Here is an 18,123-nt window from a genome sequence, read left to right as displayed (position 1 = left end):
ATTATATCTATTTCTTAAATCAAATTCTTCATGCATCTTTACAGTATGTCAAAGATTTTTTTTGTTTGTTTTGTTGTTGTAAGGTATTACCTGCTGTCTACAGTATGTTCAAATATCTTGGTGAGTTGGCAGCAGGACTTTGAAGTGCTAATGCAAAATTGCAAGGGCTCATTTGTCAGAGTGAATCCATGGGGCGTGGATGTGTGTGGGAGGGATTCCTGGAGACAGCAGGTTTTGCAAGATCTTCTAGTTTTCCTTTACTGTTTTGGCTGATAGCACATAGAGATGCACAGTTTTCCTCTTTGATGGAATGTGCCTGGATTATCCTAAGTTGTAGAACGCTTTCTCTGAATATCTTTTTTTTTGTGATTAACTCAGTCCTGAGAAGAGAACCCTGTTTCTCTTGCACATATTTAGAGGCCTTTTTACTACCTAAGAGCATTTGGTGAAGTTGGTCTTTTGATTGATGAAAATCCACCCTGTCACATAACATTATTTTAATTAGAAACTACTATAAATATGACAAAATTTTGCAGATAATCTGGAGACTAGAAGTTCTATTTGTATCTGTTGGAAACATTAGCTCTGCAATGCAGTTGTCCAAAAAAATTTATTAATAAAATAATGTTATAAAGGGGAACAAGTAATTTGTGGGGTGTGGGTGGTTTGTCAGGTTCTTTTGTTTTGGCTCACTCCTTTTGATGGTATTGGCAGAGAAATCTTGTGCATCTGCCTAAGGTCAGAAGTGTAACCAGAAACATCATCACGTTGTAGAATAGTAATGAACTTTAAAATGTTTGCATCTCTAATAGTAATTATTGAACTTAAGCTTTGCTTTATGGTAACTGTATGGTAACTGTTCTGACAACAAGTAAGATTGCTTAGGGATAAAGTACTGTTTATTTATGGCTTATGTTCGAAAGGTCTTGAGGTTTTGCCTCCTTAGAACTACCCAATCCTATTTGCTAAGGTTTTTTACTGTAGCTGGCAAGTGGTGGTCACTGTCTTTTTAAATAAATAGGGCTGTGTTGTGAAAATGCATTCTTGCCCACCCCAGATTCTCTGACAGCTGCTTGTAGTTGTTGAAGCCAATGGTTCCTCTATAGCCTCCATCCTACCTTGGTCCCAAGTGGGTCTAGCAATGTTCACAACAGTTGCTGCTGTCTGAAAGATTAACTTGCATCTGTTGACTTGCTGCAGCCTCCTCTGGCACACCATGGGATAGTCCATAGTGGATTCTCAGGGTGTTGCAGGGAAGACTTAAACTGAGCTATATCCCAACTACGTAAAATTGGGATGGGGGAAGGAAGGCAGATGTTTCGATGAAGGAGCAGTGAGAACCTGTGTTTGGGTGCTAAAGGGGATGGGCAGCTTCTATATGTTAATTTTTAGTTAGTAATAATGTTGTATGGACTTTAAAATGTGTGCATAGCTGTACACACACAGATGTGCTAAATCTAGGGACTTTGTTGATGTTATGGTTTGTAAAGCCTGATGGTAATTAAGTTGAGCAACTAATTGGGCTTAGTTGTCCTTCGGCTTGATAAAATGTACTGAAAATCAGAGCAGACTATGGATATACTTTCTCATTTGTGTCCATCACTGACCCTTCTCCCAGGACACATCTATTTCTGTTGTACTTGGCATAGGCAGAAGCTGCCAGGTGTATAAAATTGGAGTTTTAAAATCCACATAAATTCTATAGGAAAAAGCTTGAAATAGCAGTTGAAATGTGGCAGTAATTTTTTCTTTCTATTCTTTAATTGATCAGAGAAGGACATCTAGTGGCTGGTGTATTATGAGCCTGCTGTGTTGAAAGTGTGTTATAGTGCGAGCAAAAGCTTTTCTGAAAACCTCCTCATGCAGAAATTTACTCTTTTTTTTTTCCATAAAAATAGAATTTACGACAACTGCCTCGAAATCAGAGACAACAAAATAATTTGAAATGTTTTTATCTTTGTTTTCAAGGAGTTCATCTCTACTATGTTGGTGGAGAAGTCTATGCTGAGTGTTTAAGTGATAGCAGCATATTTGTACAGAGCAGGAACTGCAACTACCACCATGGCTTTCATCCAACAACTGTATGCAAGATTCCCAGTGGATGCAGTCTGAAAATTTTTAACAATCAGGAGTTTGCTCAGCTTTTAGCTCAGTCTGTCAACCATGGATTTGAAGCAGTGTATGAGCTCACCAAAATGTGCACCATTCGAATGAGTTTTGTAAAGGTAAATTATTCTGAGGATATTAAAGTTTATTGTGGGTTTGGGTATTTAGCAGTAATTCCATTAGCACTGTTCTGGCCTCATGTGATTCTTTTCAGTGATAAGTATATTTAAAGTGATTAACTGGGGGAGAGGAAAATCAGTGCAAGAAAGGAAAAGCACAGATTGCTGTATTGAATGTTGGCTGTGTATTCAGTTACTTCAGTATTCAGGACAGGAATTTATTCATTGTGGTTGCTGTAATTTTGTTAAAGGAGATTTGAGTTCATGCTCTAAATTTGAAGTAGCAAAGTGAATAACAAATCCACTAAAGGAATGTGATTAGAAAACAGCATAATTATTGAAGAAATTTTTTAACTTCTTCAAATTGATTATTAGTTTAAAAAAAACCCTGGTTATGGAAAAAAGACATGATTTGAGTTTATGAAGTCAAGCTGTGCTGTTATTCTCACAGGAGTGTTTTCTGAGCATTGTTTAATCAAGATGTTGTCTGTCTCAGTTTTAGTGTGGAGTCTAAACTTGGGCTTTCCAGGTGTTTTTGCATCTTGTCCAAAAGATGTTGGTTTTGTCAGTTATGACAAATACTGTTCAGTTTGAGAGTGCAGAGGAGAGGGAGCAGGAGGTTGAAACAGAAGAGATGTGGCCGTGGCCAGGAGTCATCCTTGAGTCCGCAGTGAACTCCACAGGAGGCTGTAGCACGGGAGACTTAATTCAGGCTTCCAGGTGCAGCTTCCCTCCTGCTCCTTCCCAGCCTCGGGTTCCTTCCTTTAGATCAGTGTTACTAGACTGTGAATTACCTTCAGATAAGTATCTTGAGATCATGATTTCCAGCTTCTTGTTAGCAGCTATTTTAAAAGACAAGCATCTCCTCAAATTGACTGATACCATTTTGTTCATTTTCTAGGGCTGGGGAGCTGAATATCACCGACAGGATGTCACAAGCACCCCGTGCTGGATAGAAATTCATCTTCATGGGCCCCTCCAGTGGCTGGATAAAGTACTTACACAAATGGGTTCTCCTCTTAATCCCATCTCATCTGTTTCATAGTGCTGAAATTCCATCTTCAGCCTTATTTTTAGCGAACTTATTCTAATTCTAGAGAAACTTCCAGTGGATACTGTGAGCTATATGGAGAATGGATCTTATGATTTAACTTTTTTTTTTTTAGATCCCTTTGTGACCAATTCAATTGTGTATAGCTAATCAGTTTTACATTTCAAATTGTTCTTGTGATGCTTAAGTGACAGTTGAGCCCTAAGGAAAAAAAATAGTCTATTGAAAAATTCAGAACACTTTCCCTTCTTCCCCTAGAACTTAAACAGACAAATGTCTTAACTGGAAAACCTTTTTGTCCTGTAGGGACAAGAATTAATGAAGACTGACTTCAGGCAATAAATACATATCATAATTTGGGATATTTTTTTTTTAATGTTTATGAAATTGTTTGAACATGTGCAGTTACAGCTTGCAAGCTGTATTTTTAGCATAGTGTTTTAACATCTTAAGGTTGACATCTGTCATAAGCAAAATTAGACTTTTTTGTGGCTCATTTGCCTCAGATTGAACAATGTGATTTTTTTTTTAAGTGTACACATGAAAAATACTTTTTACAAATATTGGAGTGGTGTAAAAACACTTGTATTTTCTATTGGAAAATGCTATCATAAACACATTGTATATTAATGCAGAATAGCAGTTCTTAGCCTTTTCCCACTTTGGTTTTGTAATATCTCTTTTAACCACCATTTAAAATAGTAATTGATCCAGGGTAAACATCCTGCACGTTTCTGGAGTAGTGGTTCTTGTTTTGCTTTGATTTACACTCATGCCATTTGGATTTGGTTGCCAAGGCTATTTCTTTTTAGGTACCTTTCTCTATTTTAACATAAACACTACTATTTGTAAATGGCAGTGCTTACTACTTTTTGGAAGGAATAAGTTTTTTGTTTTCTTTTTGGTGTTCTAGCTTTTTATTTTACCTGTCTGGAATTGATCTGTCTTAGGCCTTTTTAGTCTCTCAGTAGACGCTATGCAGTATTAGTGATTACACTGTATTTAATTCACTTTCAAGTATGAGTTTGAGTTTCTTTGAAGACTGTGAGTGGCTTAGCAAATGAGTAACTGAATGCAGAAGCTTTTACTTCCAGATCATGTAATTTAATACAGACCTGTTGGTAATGACCAAAAGTAATCACTTCTTTGTAGCCTGCATGAAACAGTGCTCTTGATCCTGTCCCTGATGGCAGGGTTCAGTCAGAAGACTTGTAACTGTGGTCGGCATCTTTATGGGATTGAAGGACTATGTTAATATGATGATGGAATTTCTATCTCACATGTAAAGAATCACAGAATGTTAAGGGTTGGAAGGGACCTTAAAGACCTCCCAGTCTCAACCCCCCTTCCATGGGCAGGGACACCTTCCACCAGACCAGGTTACTCAAGGCCTTCTCCAGCCTGGCTTTGAACACTACCAGGGTTGGGGCATCTACAGCCTCTCTGGGCAACCTGTGCCAGTGCCTTACCAGCCTCACAGTAAAGAATTTCTTCTGTATAGCTCAGCTAAATTTGCCCTCTTTCAATTTGGACCTGTTAGTCCATGTCCTGTCACTAGAGTTCCAGACAAAGAGTCCCTCTCCAGCTTCCCTGTAGCCCCTTCAGATACTGGAAGGTTCTTATGAGGTCCCCAATCAACCTTCTTTCTCCAGGATGAACAGCCCCAACTTTCTTAGCCTCTCTTCGCAGGGAAGGTGCTCCAGTCCTCTTACCAGCATTGTGACCTCTGGACTTGCTCCAGCACTTCCATTTCCTACATTGAGGGCCCCAGAACTGTGCTCAGCACTGCAGGTGGGGTCTCACCAGAGCAGAGCAGAGGGGGACAATCCCTTCTCTCGCCCTGCTGCCCTTTGGATGCAGCCCAGGATTCCGTCAGCTTTCTGGGCTGTGAGTGCTCAGTGCCAGCTCATGGTGAGCTTTCTATCAGCCATCTACCCCCAAGTCTTTCTCTGCAGGGCTGCTCTCAGTCAATTCTCTGCCCAACCTGGGTTGTGTAGGTTGTGTAGGGGGTGTCTGGGATTGCTGTGACCCAGGTGTAGGACCTTGCACTTGGCTTTGTTGAACTTCATGCCATTTGCATTTGGCAAACTTCGGTAGAGAATTTAAACACTGTACTAAACACTAAAATCAATTACATGACATACACGTATTTCCCCCCTTTATATAATAAAAAAGAGGCTGAAAGAAACATTTTAAGATAGTTAGAAATTAATTATATACAAAATTTTGCATGCAGACAGACCCTATTATATTTTTTAACTTCTCACCTTGATTTTTCTCTTTCCTGAACACCTCTTCAGAAAAGGGTTCAGTGTTTGGGGAAGAGGCTGAAAACTCTAATATGCAAATACTTACTAAAAGATCTGTTGCAGTTAATTACTGCAGTCCTGAAACAATGTTTTTTTTAAACAAGTTCTTGTGTCTTCTGTTGAATGACAGTTTCTCCTCAAATGTGGAAATTGTGCATCATATGGTACCTAAGTAACAAATGATCTTAAAGGATTAAAATTGTTTACGTGTCATTAAAATGTTTTTTATGAATTGCCTTAAAGGAATAAACTGTAACACTTCTGCAGAACCTTAATGTACAGGACTTTCTGTATTACTGTTCTGGTTTTTTGTGTTTTGTTTTGTTTTTTAAACAGTGTCTCAAGTATGTTTGAAAACAGATGATTGCATCTTCAGGAGAAGGGGAGTAACATTATTTGCCACTTAGCTTTGGGTTCTTCCCTTTCATTCTTTGGAGCTGCAACCCACAGACAGTTCTTTTGATTGAATAAGATGCCAAGTCAGTTGGCCACAGGATCCAGCTTCTATTTTCTTCTTGGGGCCTGACTTTTGTCAAGTTGCTGAATATGTATATTTGACACTACAGAATGTTATATTTCTTGACTTGCTTATGTAATAAATGACATGGCACATTGAATTAAGGAAAGATTGCAGTTGTAGGTACAAGATTTTACTTTATCCAAAATGTTTTTCACCTGGCTTCATCTCTGTTCACTTGTATGCTTATATGTGGCCAACTGAATGACTCAAGAATGGGTGCTGAAGTGGCTGTTGTGAGCCAGAGCTGGTGCTTAGTGCTGGTATTGTGGTTAGATTGGCTACCCGTGCACTGAACCATAATTTCTGCAATAATATCCAGTTAACCCACTTCTGATGCTGTCATTAAGTACTGAAGTGCTCTGGCATTTTTCTGCTTGTGTGCATATTCTGGAACTGTAATAGATGCAGTGCTGGGATATCCTTGTGGCTGCTGGTTTTGGCAGGGCAGGCTTGCAGGAGTGAACCCAGTAAGATTTGTCTGCGTTCTACTTCTCTGTTCTTTCATAGTAGGGCGTTTTGGGAGCTTTTTGCGTAGCAGATTTTGTGTGCTACTGGTTCATGGTGTTCCTAACCCTGTTTTGTTCATCTGTGCTGCTGATACAAAATTCAGATATGGGCACACGGATGGATTGGATGGAAAGTTGTTAGATGCCAACGATGTGTAAAGTGTAGTGAGAGCAGGGAGTGCTGCTCCTGGTACAGCACATTGTGCAGAATTCACTTCTTGGTCTAGACGGAGGGACGGAGAAATTAACTCAGCCAGTGGTGTGGTAGTGGCAGATGGGGCCTTTCCAGTGTAGCCCAGCTTAGACTGAATGTTACTTTCAGTAAAAACTGCTTTGGCTTTTGTAGTGTATTTCCTTCTTTCTGGGCATCTTTCTGCTTTGCACCAACCCCAGCACTGACTGACAGCTTTGGCAATACCAGCAGAGAGCCTGGAGCAGGCTTGTACTTGAGCCTTTCTTGGGATTGCTTTTATGGTCACTGAGGGAAGACAGCAGCTTGGCTGTTGCTCCTTAGACACCTGGGTCTTGCTGGCAGTCAGTCAGTGCCTTGTGTATCACACTCATTTAACTGCATTAGGCATGAAGTAGTTGTCCATGAAGGGTTGACAGTGGGTTATAGATTCTACAGGACCAAAATAAAACCTTCCAGTACGACTGACCGATGAGAGACAAATCTGACAGAACAGCCCAACAGGCAAAAGAATGATGAAACAGCCCAGGTGTTAGGATTCAGGATAGAACTGTTTAAAATACTGGGATTCTTTTTGTTTTTGCTTGAAGCAATGATTTTTTTTCCCCCCACAGTATTAAAATGTGAAAGTTGTCAATTCTTGGGTGTAAGATTAACTTGGGATTCTTGCAGTATAACTCTGGAGGAAATTAAAATGTGTCAGGCTTCCTCACTAGTCTGAAATAATAACTTTTTCAGGATATTTTTTTACTTGCTCAAAGTGTTGCTAGTGATGGTTTCTGGAAAAGCAAACAAACAAAAACCAAAAATGAAAGCAAAACATTTTCTAAATGTTTTGTTTCAGATGACAAACATGTGACTAACTTTCTTCTGTAGTTGTGAAGTTTCTGTTGAGGAAGGTTTCCCATTCTGAATTCAAATCAATAGACCAAACGATCAGATTACAACATAATGTTGCTTTCTTGTGCTGCTCCATAAACCTGCTTCTGTGTTTGTTGCAAGCATAACCTTTATGCTTTTGTTTACATTGTAGGAAACACAGTTCTAGCAATGACGTTTTTTCATTTAACTCTAAACATCTTTTTATTTTGTTAATTTTAAAATTACTAGGTTTTGCTATGTTATGTTTTAAAAGATATTTTTTGCATACTGCTGCTCATATTTCAATAAACAAAACAAAAACCACACAGATTCTTCTGATTTCCTTCTGTAACTCTGTGTCTCAAGTATTTGTTTACGAGGGTTAATTTGTCACATGTAACTTGCTGCTGATGCCTCTCCATGTCCATATTCCTCCTCGTGCAAAGGTGATTCTCTCATTTTAAAAATACTTTTCTGTAGCTTTTTGGTGACATAGAAGCTGCTGTACTCTCAGAAGCAGAGACTTAAATTATTTCATTCTTTTAAAGAGTTCTTTTTTCTTGCAGAATGCAGCCAGCCAAAATGGTATCATTTTGATAGTACTTACAGAAATACTTCAATTGGTAGTATGAAAAATATAAGACTGTAGCAATCTGATTACTGTTGGGAGTGGTTGGGGTTTTTTTTACCATTGTGGCCAACCATAACATTTTGAAAAAATTCATCATGTCTGAATGTGTCGAGCTTTGAACTGCTGACCAACAGCCTTTCAATGAATTGAAGGCTGCTGAGATATCTCTTGTAACTCAGTGCTGCTGCAACAAAATGTAAATTTAGAAGTTCAGTGAACTTATTTTTAAAGATTGAAGGGAAGAAAACTTTACCCTTGTTTACCAAGATACTGCAGAAATAGAGGTTGAAAAGTGGTGTGCATATGTTAAATCTTTTTTGGACAGAGTGAGTACAAAACCCCTGAATCCCAGTTCTGCAATGACAAATGATTTCTCTAGTATAAAAGTGAAATGAAAATGTTGATACGACTTTATCTTGTCTGGGCTTCCTGCTTTGGGATTTAATTTTACCAGCAGACTGCCACCTGCAGTATCACTCTGAATTTCTGTCATTTTCTCAATCATAAGAGCTTTTTTCCTCTGAATGTGAGAATCCAATCACTCAGGTAAAAATTTATTTTTTTAATTAATCTCTTGTTACTGTTTTATATCAGTGTCTCCTCTAGTGTTTTGATGGGTTTGCTTCCAAAACAATGGTTGCCATGAAAATCCCCAGAAGATACACTGTAATAGTGTTACACAGATGATACAGTCTAGTTTGTGAGCAAGATCCAGATTAAGTTTCAGTGGCTTACTGGCTTTTCAGAAGCTTTATGTGCATTTTTATGAACAGCTTTATAAGTAAAAAGCAAGCAACCAAAATACCTTGATTATTAAAAGTTTTAAATAATTTTGTAGAAATGAAGGGGTTTTTTTAAATCTTACTGGTCTTTCTGGGACATTTGGAGGTACAGTAACAACTCTGAAAAGTAACCTCTGAAATTTTTCATTCATGGGATTTTCACAGAGGGGAAAAAACGCTTTGGGTGAAACACCTCTCTTCCACTCCCTCTCCAACCTACATTGTGTGTCAAATAAGTCAGAGACTATTTCTGTTCACTGCTATGTGAAAAGCAAGTATCTCACTGTCATTTAAAGTAAGGTGTCCCATACCCTGTGACAAGAGAGAGCTTTCTTGTCCTGGAGTGCAGAGCAGGTTTCTGCCAGGTCAGTCAGTTCCATATTTAATTGATGAACTCGCTGTTTGATTTGCCTGTGCTCTGCTGGAGGGAGAGCCGCAGGACAGAAGCAGTGGGCAGCACATGCAGAGGTGTCACGGGCGGCTGTGTCGCTGTCATCACCTGGAGCCCCCTGCCTCAGGCAGGAGTTGGTTTTGGCTGCCACCAAAGGGATGCTGAGTTAGCAGAGACTGAGCTGCTGCTCTGCAGGTGGGAGTTGCACAAACAGGGACTATGCCACGGAAATGTTCTGCTACGGGTGATGTGGGACTGCAAGGGCAAGGTAAAAGTCTCATAAAGGCAAAATGACAGGTGGTATTTATACACACCAACAGATTAATGTGAAATCAATTTTTTCATCAGACTTAAGTCTTGAAAATAAGCTTGTAACTTGTGTTCAGATATAAGTGTACTAAGATAACATTTCCCCTCCCAAAGACAAACCCTGTAAATTTACTTCACTCCCCCGGAGATGGGAGGTGAGGGGGTTGAAGGGTGAGGTTCTGGGGGGTGGAGCTGTTGGGTCATCTCCAGACATTCTGTATTCCTGCTTCCTACAGGACTCCTTTTTTCCATAAGACATTGGAAGAAAAACCCCACACTTTTTAAATTAGCAGCTTTTCTGTTCTAAGGCCAGTTTTGATTTGTTTATAAATACGTTTTTTTTCTATTTTTTTGAGGAATAACTTTGTTGTTTGCAATAACAGAATTTATTTCCAGGACTAAATTAGAAGTGCTGTGTAACCCAGTCACTCCTGCAAATTCTGATTTTCTGAAGTCTCTTAGAGAAACTGCTGACAGCAAACTCAGGAGCCACTTGAGACAGCTTTGTGCTGTGTGTGTGACTTTGACTTCAGACACAAAACAGACAAAATGGGCTCTGTTCTGTAAAAGCCAAATGCAGACTATTTTTTCGGAGATTTCAGGTCTCTAGCATTCTCACTGAAAGATTTTTATAGAAGGAATTCATAAGTTTCCTCGAAGAAATTAAGGTAAATACAGTATATTAAACCTAGAAGTGCAAACTTAGGACTGAACAGGTTGTGTCCATGAATAGAATTTACCAGTGGTACTCTATGCAGATGCTCGGCCCTGCAGGGAGGAATTTGATGATACCAGGAGGGCAAAGAGGAGGGGAAAAAAAACTTGAAAAGATGTGACTGTGTACCTTGTTGCCTGGGAGACTTTTTGTATGGATTATTGGATATAAAGCAAATTTCTCTATTATACCTGTAGTTTCTGGAAGAAAGAACCTCCTAAAGACAAATGTGCTGTGAACACAATCCAGGTCTTCCTTTCACCGTCTCAGTCTGACATGTCTTTCATTGTTTTAAATGTTTCAAATATCAGGTAGGTAAAGCTCCTTGCCCTCAAAATGGGCAGAGCAGCATTCAGTGGGGACACTGCCTTGGAGAGCTGAACTGAGCCTTTTGATCCGCTGGGATCGGGTCTGGCCAGACTCTGCTGTGTGGGAGCGAGGCAGCCGCTTGTCACCAGGAAATTGGGGCTTGCACCTGCTAGAGGAAATCTCCTGAAAGTGAGTTACAAATTGCTGTGGCTCCAGTGCTTTGATACAGGTTTGGAGTGTGATCATGCAACGCAGCCTTGCCATGCAGCACTGGGTTATTTACCAGGCTGAGACACCCCAAACAGATGTGGGATATTTAGCTCTTAGGATTTATTCTTAGCCTTTTGTCTTGCTGTGCAGTTTGACTGACTTGCTAGTCCCATGGGTGAGCTCTTTCCAGGCAGAAGTTGTGATGGCCATGTGGCAAGGGGTATAGAAAATCCTCAGCTCCTGCTTTTTGTTCGGGGAAAGGGAAGTGCAGGAGGACAAATGCTCATGGGGAAGCCCACCTACAGCAGGAAATGTGAGAAGAAAAATGGGTCCTGCTGGGTCCCCAAAATGTTAACAAACCCAGTGTTCAGGCAGAGCAATGGGATGAGTGAGCTCCCAGTTATGGAATGCTCTCGCAGAGGAGCACGGAGCTGGTGGTTTCTCCTTGGTTACTCAGTACAGTGCTGTGGCAAACGCCCCGTGGGCACTACCTGTGCCAACAGCTTGGGCAGCTGGATTCAAAACCATCCATGGACTAAGTGGTTGAAGCCAACAGAATGAAATATCACAATAATAATAATATTTATAATAATAATCTATTGAAAGGATGGCATCAGCTTCAAAGCATCTCACTGCTTCCAGGTGGAAGTGATGAGTTGTTTCCCTGGCCCAGAGGGAGAGTTAGAAGCTTGTTTAACACACAGCTCCTGATTGAGTGGAGCACTTAGCCACGGATGTGAAGCGTATGGCTGCTCCTCAGAGTGTTACGGGAGCTGCTCATCTTTTGAAAGCAAAGCCTATAATTAAGAATTCCTCTGAATGGGGACCAGTCTGCTTCTCACAGCCTCGTGCCCCAGATTCCTGGTGTTTCGCTCACCCTTCGTGTAGCAGTGTATTGACCTCCAGTCTGCCTTGAGGAAAAGCCGTCAGGAGGGGGGAGGCTGCTGCAGGGCTGTGTTCAGAGACTCTTTCAAAAGACACATTGAGAAAGTGGGATTTGGTAAAAGACACAGGGAATGGTGTGTTTGTGTCAGGGGCAGGACTGTGACTGGCAGAAGGTGATGGGAAGGAATGGAGAATCCATGTGGGACCCCACAGGTGTCGTACATCTAATAGAGCAGTTCCAGCAAGGGAAGCAATGCCTATCAGTCCCTCCCTTGTGCTTGTGATTGGAAAGTGGATTTTTTGGGCAGCTTGAATTCTGAGCCTGGTGAAACAGAATGTTTTCTTACATGCACTTTTCACACATTGGCTAAAATTGTGGTGGTGCCCCATCCCTGGGAGTGCTCAAAGCCAGATCGGAAGGGGCTTGGAGCAACCCGGCATTGAAAGAAGACCCTGCCCATGGCAGGGGGGGTGGTACTGGATGATCTTTAAGGTCCCTTCCAGCCCATATTGTTCTGGGATTTTGTGATTCTGAATATCATTAATACAACTTTCTTCTGCAATAGAAATGATCCTGAATATTGATGAGAGCAACACAGGGCATGCATAAAAGCTTTCCCAGAAAATCAGTTAACACCCTCAGCATGACAGGTTCTTCTGTAGTATTACTCCAACCAGGCTGCAGAGAAAAATAGGATTATTCCAGAGTTATTCTTGAATGTTTAAATAGAGAGTGCAACACAACATGTGCTCTGTCAGGTTCTGAGGCTTTTGCCAGCAGAAATTCTTAGACCCAACTCATTATGGCTGGTAGCTGAAAACAAGCTGTCATTACTTAAAAATAAATAAGAAATGCCTGATTTGATAAAACTTGATTTATTCAAAAAGGGCTGAGAGAAACACACTTGCATTTATTGTTGCTTTCTACATTAGAGTAACTACTTGGAATTACACCAGTTAAATTTGGTTCAGAGGAAATATTGGCCACATATCAAGGAATAAAATATTGAGATCTGTTAAGTAGTAGTTTAGCTTATTTGAGCAAAATAAAACATGGTAACAAAGACAACAACATGGAAGTGTTATCAACTGCACAATTTTTGGGTTAAAAAAGAAAATGCTTGCAAACAGACTTCCATATATACGCATTTTGTCTGTGTGCTCAAGTGCAAGCCTGTATGTGTGTGTAATTGCATTGTAAAAGCTCCTCATTTGGATGAAAGAAGTTATGTACACATATATACACACAGTTCCTCTGTTGTACTCTGCTGGTCAAGAATGGGGTTAGGAGTACAGCGTCTAACTCCACTTTGAACCCCATTTCAGATGATCCAATACCCAAAACTGCAGCTAAAATACGATATGGGATGGGACTGGGTGTTTCTGGATAGCTGCAATTCTCCTGTACGTTGAGCCATTGGGTTTAAAAAAAAAAAAAGCCCTTTGCCCACTGTTTGTGGGAATTATGGACACTCTTCCCAGGTTCATGCAGCTTGATCTGGAATTGTGCTGTAATTGCAAGTTTACAAAAAATCAGCACCACAAAATAGCTTGTCAGCTACCAGTGTTGAGCAGAAGCTTTTAGAACAAAATCAGATAGTTAATAATTTAAAATGGTGGGGGGTACCAGTGACCAGTGTTGAATCAAGCTGTTGCCATATTGATAATTCATGCTTCTAATTGGGCTAGATTTAGATGAAGAGCAAGGAGTGGGGATACTGTGCAGTAAAGCAACTATTCCTATAAAGCTGTGTTTTATGGCTTTCAGAACTTACCTACTTTGTGTACTAAACTTGGAACACTCTGCTCACCCCTTTCATTAGTTTACATAATATTAAATATATTCATTTCCTTTCCCCCCTTCTCCCCATCCTGATTATTTTGGTTTCATGCTGTGGCAAATAATTTCCTTTGTAGCTTATGAAAGCTGAAAACAAATTCCTTGTGTAATAAGTGTTTCACATAAGTAGTAACTTAAAACTTGATTGATGACACATTCAAACATCAAAAACACCCTTAACAGAATGACAATCTAAAGCCTAAATAAACATTTGTCATTTTCTCCTCCCGCCTGGTAGGCCTCCCAAGGCATCACCATGCAGTTCCAGCAGCAGTTGGGAGAAATGGGTCTGGAAAGTAAACTCATCTCAGTGTGGAGCTGTTAGGTAAATACACAGGGTTTTTACATTTGATGCTTGGTTTCATAAACACGGGGGAACAAGCTCCACCAGATGCCCAAATCAGAGATTGTTGTTAATACAATTATCCTTATATGGACACTGAATGGGTGGATGATGACATTTGCATACACACAGAGCTTAATCTGGAATCACGGGGCAATTTTTTGCAAAAACTGTATGAATTTGCTAAACCATTCTCTTCAGTTCATAACAGCTTTTTATTTACAGCTACTCAGATTGGCATACAGCATAATTTTCAGCAATCTCCTGCTGCCCATTACTCTAAACGGGGTCAAATCCATGCACTGGCACATGGCATTAACTCCTTATTGCACAGGGTTTCTGGTGCCTGCTCCTGCCGGAATGAGAAGTGTCAGACAGCTTGTGTCCTCCACGGGTTCCTCGCTTCCCTGAGCGATCTGTCGTAAGGAAGAGTAGCAAAAAAAGAATTTTTCAGCTGGCAGTTTATGAAGAACACAATGAATGTCACAGTCAAGAACAGAAAGAAAAACAGAATGATGTAAGTCACCAGGTCTGGCTTATTTATTTCCCCTTCTTTTAACACCCTGGCTGTCGACGTGTAAAGAGCGGAGGAGCTCACGGGTCTCGGAGTGCTGCTCAGGTAGGGTGTGTTGGTCTGAATGATTAGGTGAGCTTCAGTGCCACTGGTTGAATTGAGCAATTCACTATACATGTTCTTGCTTAAATTTCCTCCACAGTAGAAGTAAAGCAGGAGGGCAAATGCAGTCAGTCTTTGGCATAGGAAAGAAAAAATGTTCCTGCTTGTAAAAGGCTGCAAACCAGCCTCATGTTGTCTAAAACAAATTAATTCACTTGCATGGCTCAGTGACTTTCTTTTAAATCTCCTTGGTTCATATTAACAGCATTTATCCACAAATATTAATCAAAAATGATACGGGTACCTCGTGTCCTGGCCCTTGTTCCCCCAGCACGCCTCGTTTGGGGAAATGCGCTGATTCATCTGCTGGTCAGCCGGGACGTGCTGGGAGCTCTGGGAATGTGCTGGGAGCTCTGGGGATGCGCTGGGAGCCCCGTGCCACCGCTCCACCTGCATGGGGTTGGAAAGAGCCACTTCCAGCCCCGGTGCTGGCACCAGGCACAGAGCAGCCACGGCTTGGGCTGGCAGCACTCACTGTCCGTGACGGGGAGGCACGATGGATTTCCAGCCGATTTTCAGAAGTGGGATGCACATAAATCCGGAGTTAAACGGCATCTGCATGGAGAGGCAGCTGCTGCCTTGAGATCCTGCTGGATTTGCCGTCGCGGTTCTCTGCCTCGGGAGTCTCCGTGCTGCTGAAATCCTGGTGCTGGGAAGCATTAGTGGACTTTCTTAATCCCAGTTAACGGCGCTCTGTGGAGCCAGTGTTAAGAGGCTGAGCTTTCTTCTTGAGCTTTCCAGGCACTCCTTTCATAGCTTTGAGAAAAATAAATTGAAAAAAGAAATTTAAAAAAAAGAGCAATGTCCCTTTGTTCAAGAAAGAAACACCAAAAAAGCCTCCCTGGGAATGGGAGAGGGTCAGTTCTTTGGAAACCTCCTCCCTGCGCTGGGCTCAGGCGAGCTGCGAGCTGGGACTGTGCAGGGTCTGTCAGACCTGACTTTCCCCTCGACAGCCGCTCCACTTGCTCCGTGGGAAGGGCAGAGCTGCGTGGTGGTGCCGACCAGCTCCGCAGCCCGTGGTGCAGCTGGCAGTGACACGATGCTAAAGAGGAAGAGATCTTCGGATAAATTCCCGTGAGTGCCTGAGGCTCTGGCTGGAGGTTTTGAGCTGGGGGAGGGTAGCAGAGAATGGGACAAAAAAGAAGAAAATTGCCTCAAAACCTTTCTTTCTTCCTCAGTCCTTTATTGTTTAAATCTAGAGTAATCAATGTCTTCTCTTCTCCTTTTTTTTTTTTTTTTTTTTACTTCTCTGTGATCCCCAGCACCCTCTCCAGCCTGACAATTAGCATGTTAATTCTTTTTTTTCAGCAAATTGCTTTATGCTGCTATTAGCTCCTGGCTGCTTGCCAGCTTGCTCTCACAATCTCCCATGCATCAGATAAGCACTGTTAATACTTTTATTTTAACGCATTGCAACTTGAAAAAGGGACAGGGGACAGAGCTGGAGGCGAGAGAGCGGGGAAGAGAGGAGTAACTGGGCAGAGGAAAACACCGTCTCCGGCCCCAGGGTGCTGATCCCAGCAAATGCTAAAGCTGCTTATGATGAGCTGTTGCAGCCAACAGTGCCAGTGGTTAAACATTTCACTTAGCATAATAAGTGTTTCTGCTGAGAGAGGGTGAATGAAGAGAAGAGAAATCTTCTGGTCAGTCAGATTTTAATCAAATCAAATCACTGCAACACCCTCTGAGGCCCTGGTCAGTGTGTTCTCAGCTCCTGCCAAGCTCCAGGTGCTCCAGTTAAACCCCTTGGTCCTCCAGCAGCTCTGCTGGGGTGGTAGAAAGCTGACACATCTCTGTCACATCCCTGTTCAAATCCTCCTGCAGCCATCCTCAGAAAAGCCATTACCTGTGTATTTACTTACAAGTCCTGGGGATCCTTTCATTCACAAGGAGATCTTCCTCTATGGAAGGTTTTCTTGATTTTTGTTCCTCTCTCTCTCTCTCTTTCCCCCCTTTTTCAGCCCGAGTGTTCTGACTGCCACATGCTGCTCTCCAGGATGGCAGCGGGGGCTTTTCCTGCCTGCCCCCAGTGCTCCTTCTGGGAACACATCTCCTGCCCACAGAGCCACAGGAGTGACACCTGTTTACTCTGTGTGGGTTCAAAGAACAGGACGCCGAGGCAGGCAGCCGTGGGGGTTGGAAAAATCAACAGAGCCACAGAGTTTGCAACTGTCATGTTGCAATGTCTCCTTTCATGTCTCCTTCAAAGCAGGGAGTCTGTGAGCAGCAGCACAGCAAGGCTGAACGTCTTCCCAGCACCATCCCATCCTCAGCTCTCTCCTCTCTGATCTGTTTTTGAGTTTAACCAAGCTTTACATCCTTTTTTATTTATTTCCTTTATTAATATGTAGGAAAAACAAGAAGGCATCTGGGGCTGAATCCTACAAATAGTGTGCACAGTCGTAATGTTTAACATACAGGTTCTCTGCAAATAAACTCTGTAATAGGGGGAAAATACTACAAAAGTTGCATAGGGATGTCATGGTCATTGTGTGTTTTCTCCCTGCACAGAAGTGTGGTGCAGAAGAAAGGGCTCTGCCAGGGGCTCCTTGGCATCTTTCACCTCCCTCCCTCCCTTGAGCCTGTGGGGAGCATTCCCCCACACCAACTGATGTGTCCCTGGAGGTGGATGGGACAGTCCCATGGGTGGGATGGTTCCCTCACTGCTGGGACAGGGCAGAGGGGCTCTTTACTCTGCCAGGTCAGCGCCTCCAAACGGCCTCGTGGGGCTGTGTCCCTTCCCTGCAAACACGGGGTGCCCCTCTGAGCATCCTCTTTCCACCCCTCTTCACATGCAGGTTGCATGTAGACACAGAACCAGAATCTTTATTTTTCCCTTTTGCTCCTACAAAATGTTCTCTCTCATTCTCAGAAGATGCAGTAGTTCAGCTCCAGTGCCAGCACTGTGGGTTGAGGATTGATTCCAGTGGTCACAGTCCAGCTGCCCAGCATGGGGATAAATCCTCGGGGTGTTTTACAGCCACTTTGTGTGCATGCAGGGAGTTCAGAACTTTTGCTTTTTGGCTGGCTGGTGCTTATATAGAAACTGATGAGAAGCCTTGGGAGTAAATCAGATGTATTTTCTGTGGCACTGTATCCAGGCTTAATCTTAAAACAGCTAAATTGCCATAAATAGCACCTTAATTGCAAAAATAAGAGGTGATCCTTTCCCTTTGTTCTCTTTAATTTGGAAGAGCATTTAAAGTCTTCAGTTCCTTGTAATTTTTCCTCATTAACTTATTCCTTATTTAGGAGTTTCAATAGGTTTGTTTCTTGGTTTTTGGGATTTTTTTAATTCTTTCCCAAGGCTGTCAGCATTTTGTGGCTTATTTTGTTAGTTTTTATGTGCACTGGCAGTAGCACTGCAAGG

At 41.8% G+C, this 18,123-nt stretch overlaps 2 protein-coding genes across 5 annotated transcripts in view; one reads left to right on the top strand and one right to left on the bottom strand.

The window, feature by feature from the left end:
- The window catches only part of SMAD5 (SMAD family member 5), a 30,549-nt gene extending 22,561 nt beyond the window's left edge, over positions 1 to 7,988 (top strand). For all 3 annotated transcript variants that reach the window (XM_042014551.1, XM_042014549.1, XM_042014550.1), the window contains exons 6-7: positions 1,969 to 2,225; positions 3,127 to 7,988. In XM_042014551.1, the coding sequence (XP_041870485.1) occupies positions 1,969 to 2,225; positions 3,127 to 3,270 (401 nt within the window). In that variant the 3' untranslated portion in view covers positions 3,271 to 7,988. The remainder of the gene's footprint in view (positions 1 to 1,968; positions 2,226 to 3,126) is intronic.
- Positions 7,989 to 12,754: 4,766 nt separating this feature from the next.
- Positions 12,755 to 16,898, bottom strand: SMIM32 (small integral membrane protein 32). 2 transcript variants are annotated; one of them, XM_042014731.1, is made up of 3 exons: positions 16,616 to 16,898; positions 15,229 to 15,509; positions 12,755 to 15,143 (listed from the first exon to the last, which is right to left on the bottom strand). In XM_042014731.1, the coding sequence occupies exon 3, from the start codon at positions 14,766 to 14,768 to the stop codon at positions 14,448 to 14,450; it is 321 nt and encodes a 106-aa protein (XP_041870665.1). In that variant the 5' UTR covers positions 14,769 to 15,143; positions 15,229 to 15,509; positions 16,616 to 16,898; the 3' UTR covers positions 12,755 to 14,447. The 2 variants fall into 2 exon arrangements, with proteins under 2 accessions (XP_041870665.1, XP_041870664.1); XM_042014730.1 differs by having other exon boundaries at positions 12,755 to 15,861.
- Positions 16,899 to 18,123: the final 1,225 nt, after the last annotated feature.

The sequence above is a fragment of the Corvus kubaryi genome, unplaced genomic scaffold (genome assembly GCF_017639235.1).
Source record: "Corvus kubaryi isolate FWS band 111438036 unplaced genomic scaffold, C.kubaryi_AGA036_p1.0 split2-37374, whole genome shotgun sequence".
In the NCBI taxonomy this organism is placed as follows: Eukaryota; Metazoa; Chordata; class Aves; order Passeriformes; family Corvidae; genus Corvus; species Corvus kubaryi.
This window is presented reverse-complemented; position numbering and strand designations above follow the sequence as displayed.

What these genes read in the sequence shown, in the direction of transcription:
- SMIM32 (XM_042014730.1), bottom strand. Translation starts at nt 14,768, where the DNA reads ATGTATAGTGAATTGCTCAATTCAACCAGTGGCACTGAAGCTCACCTA.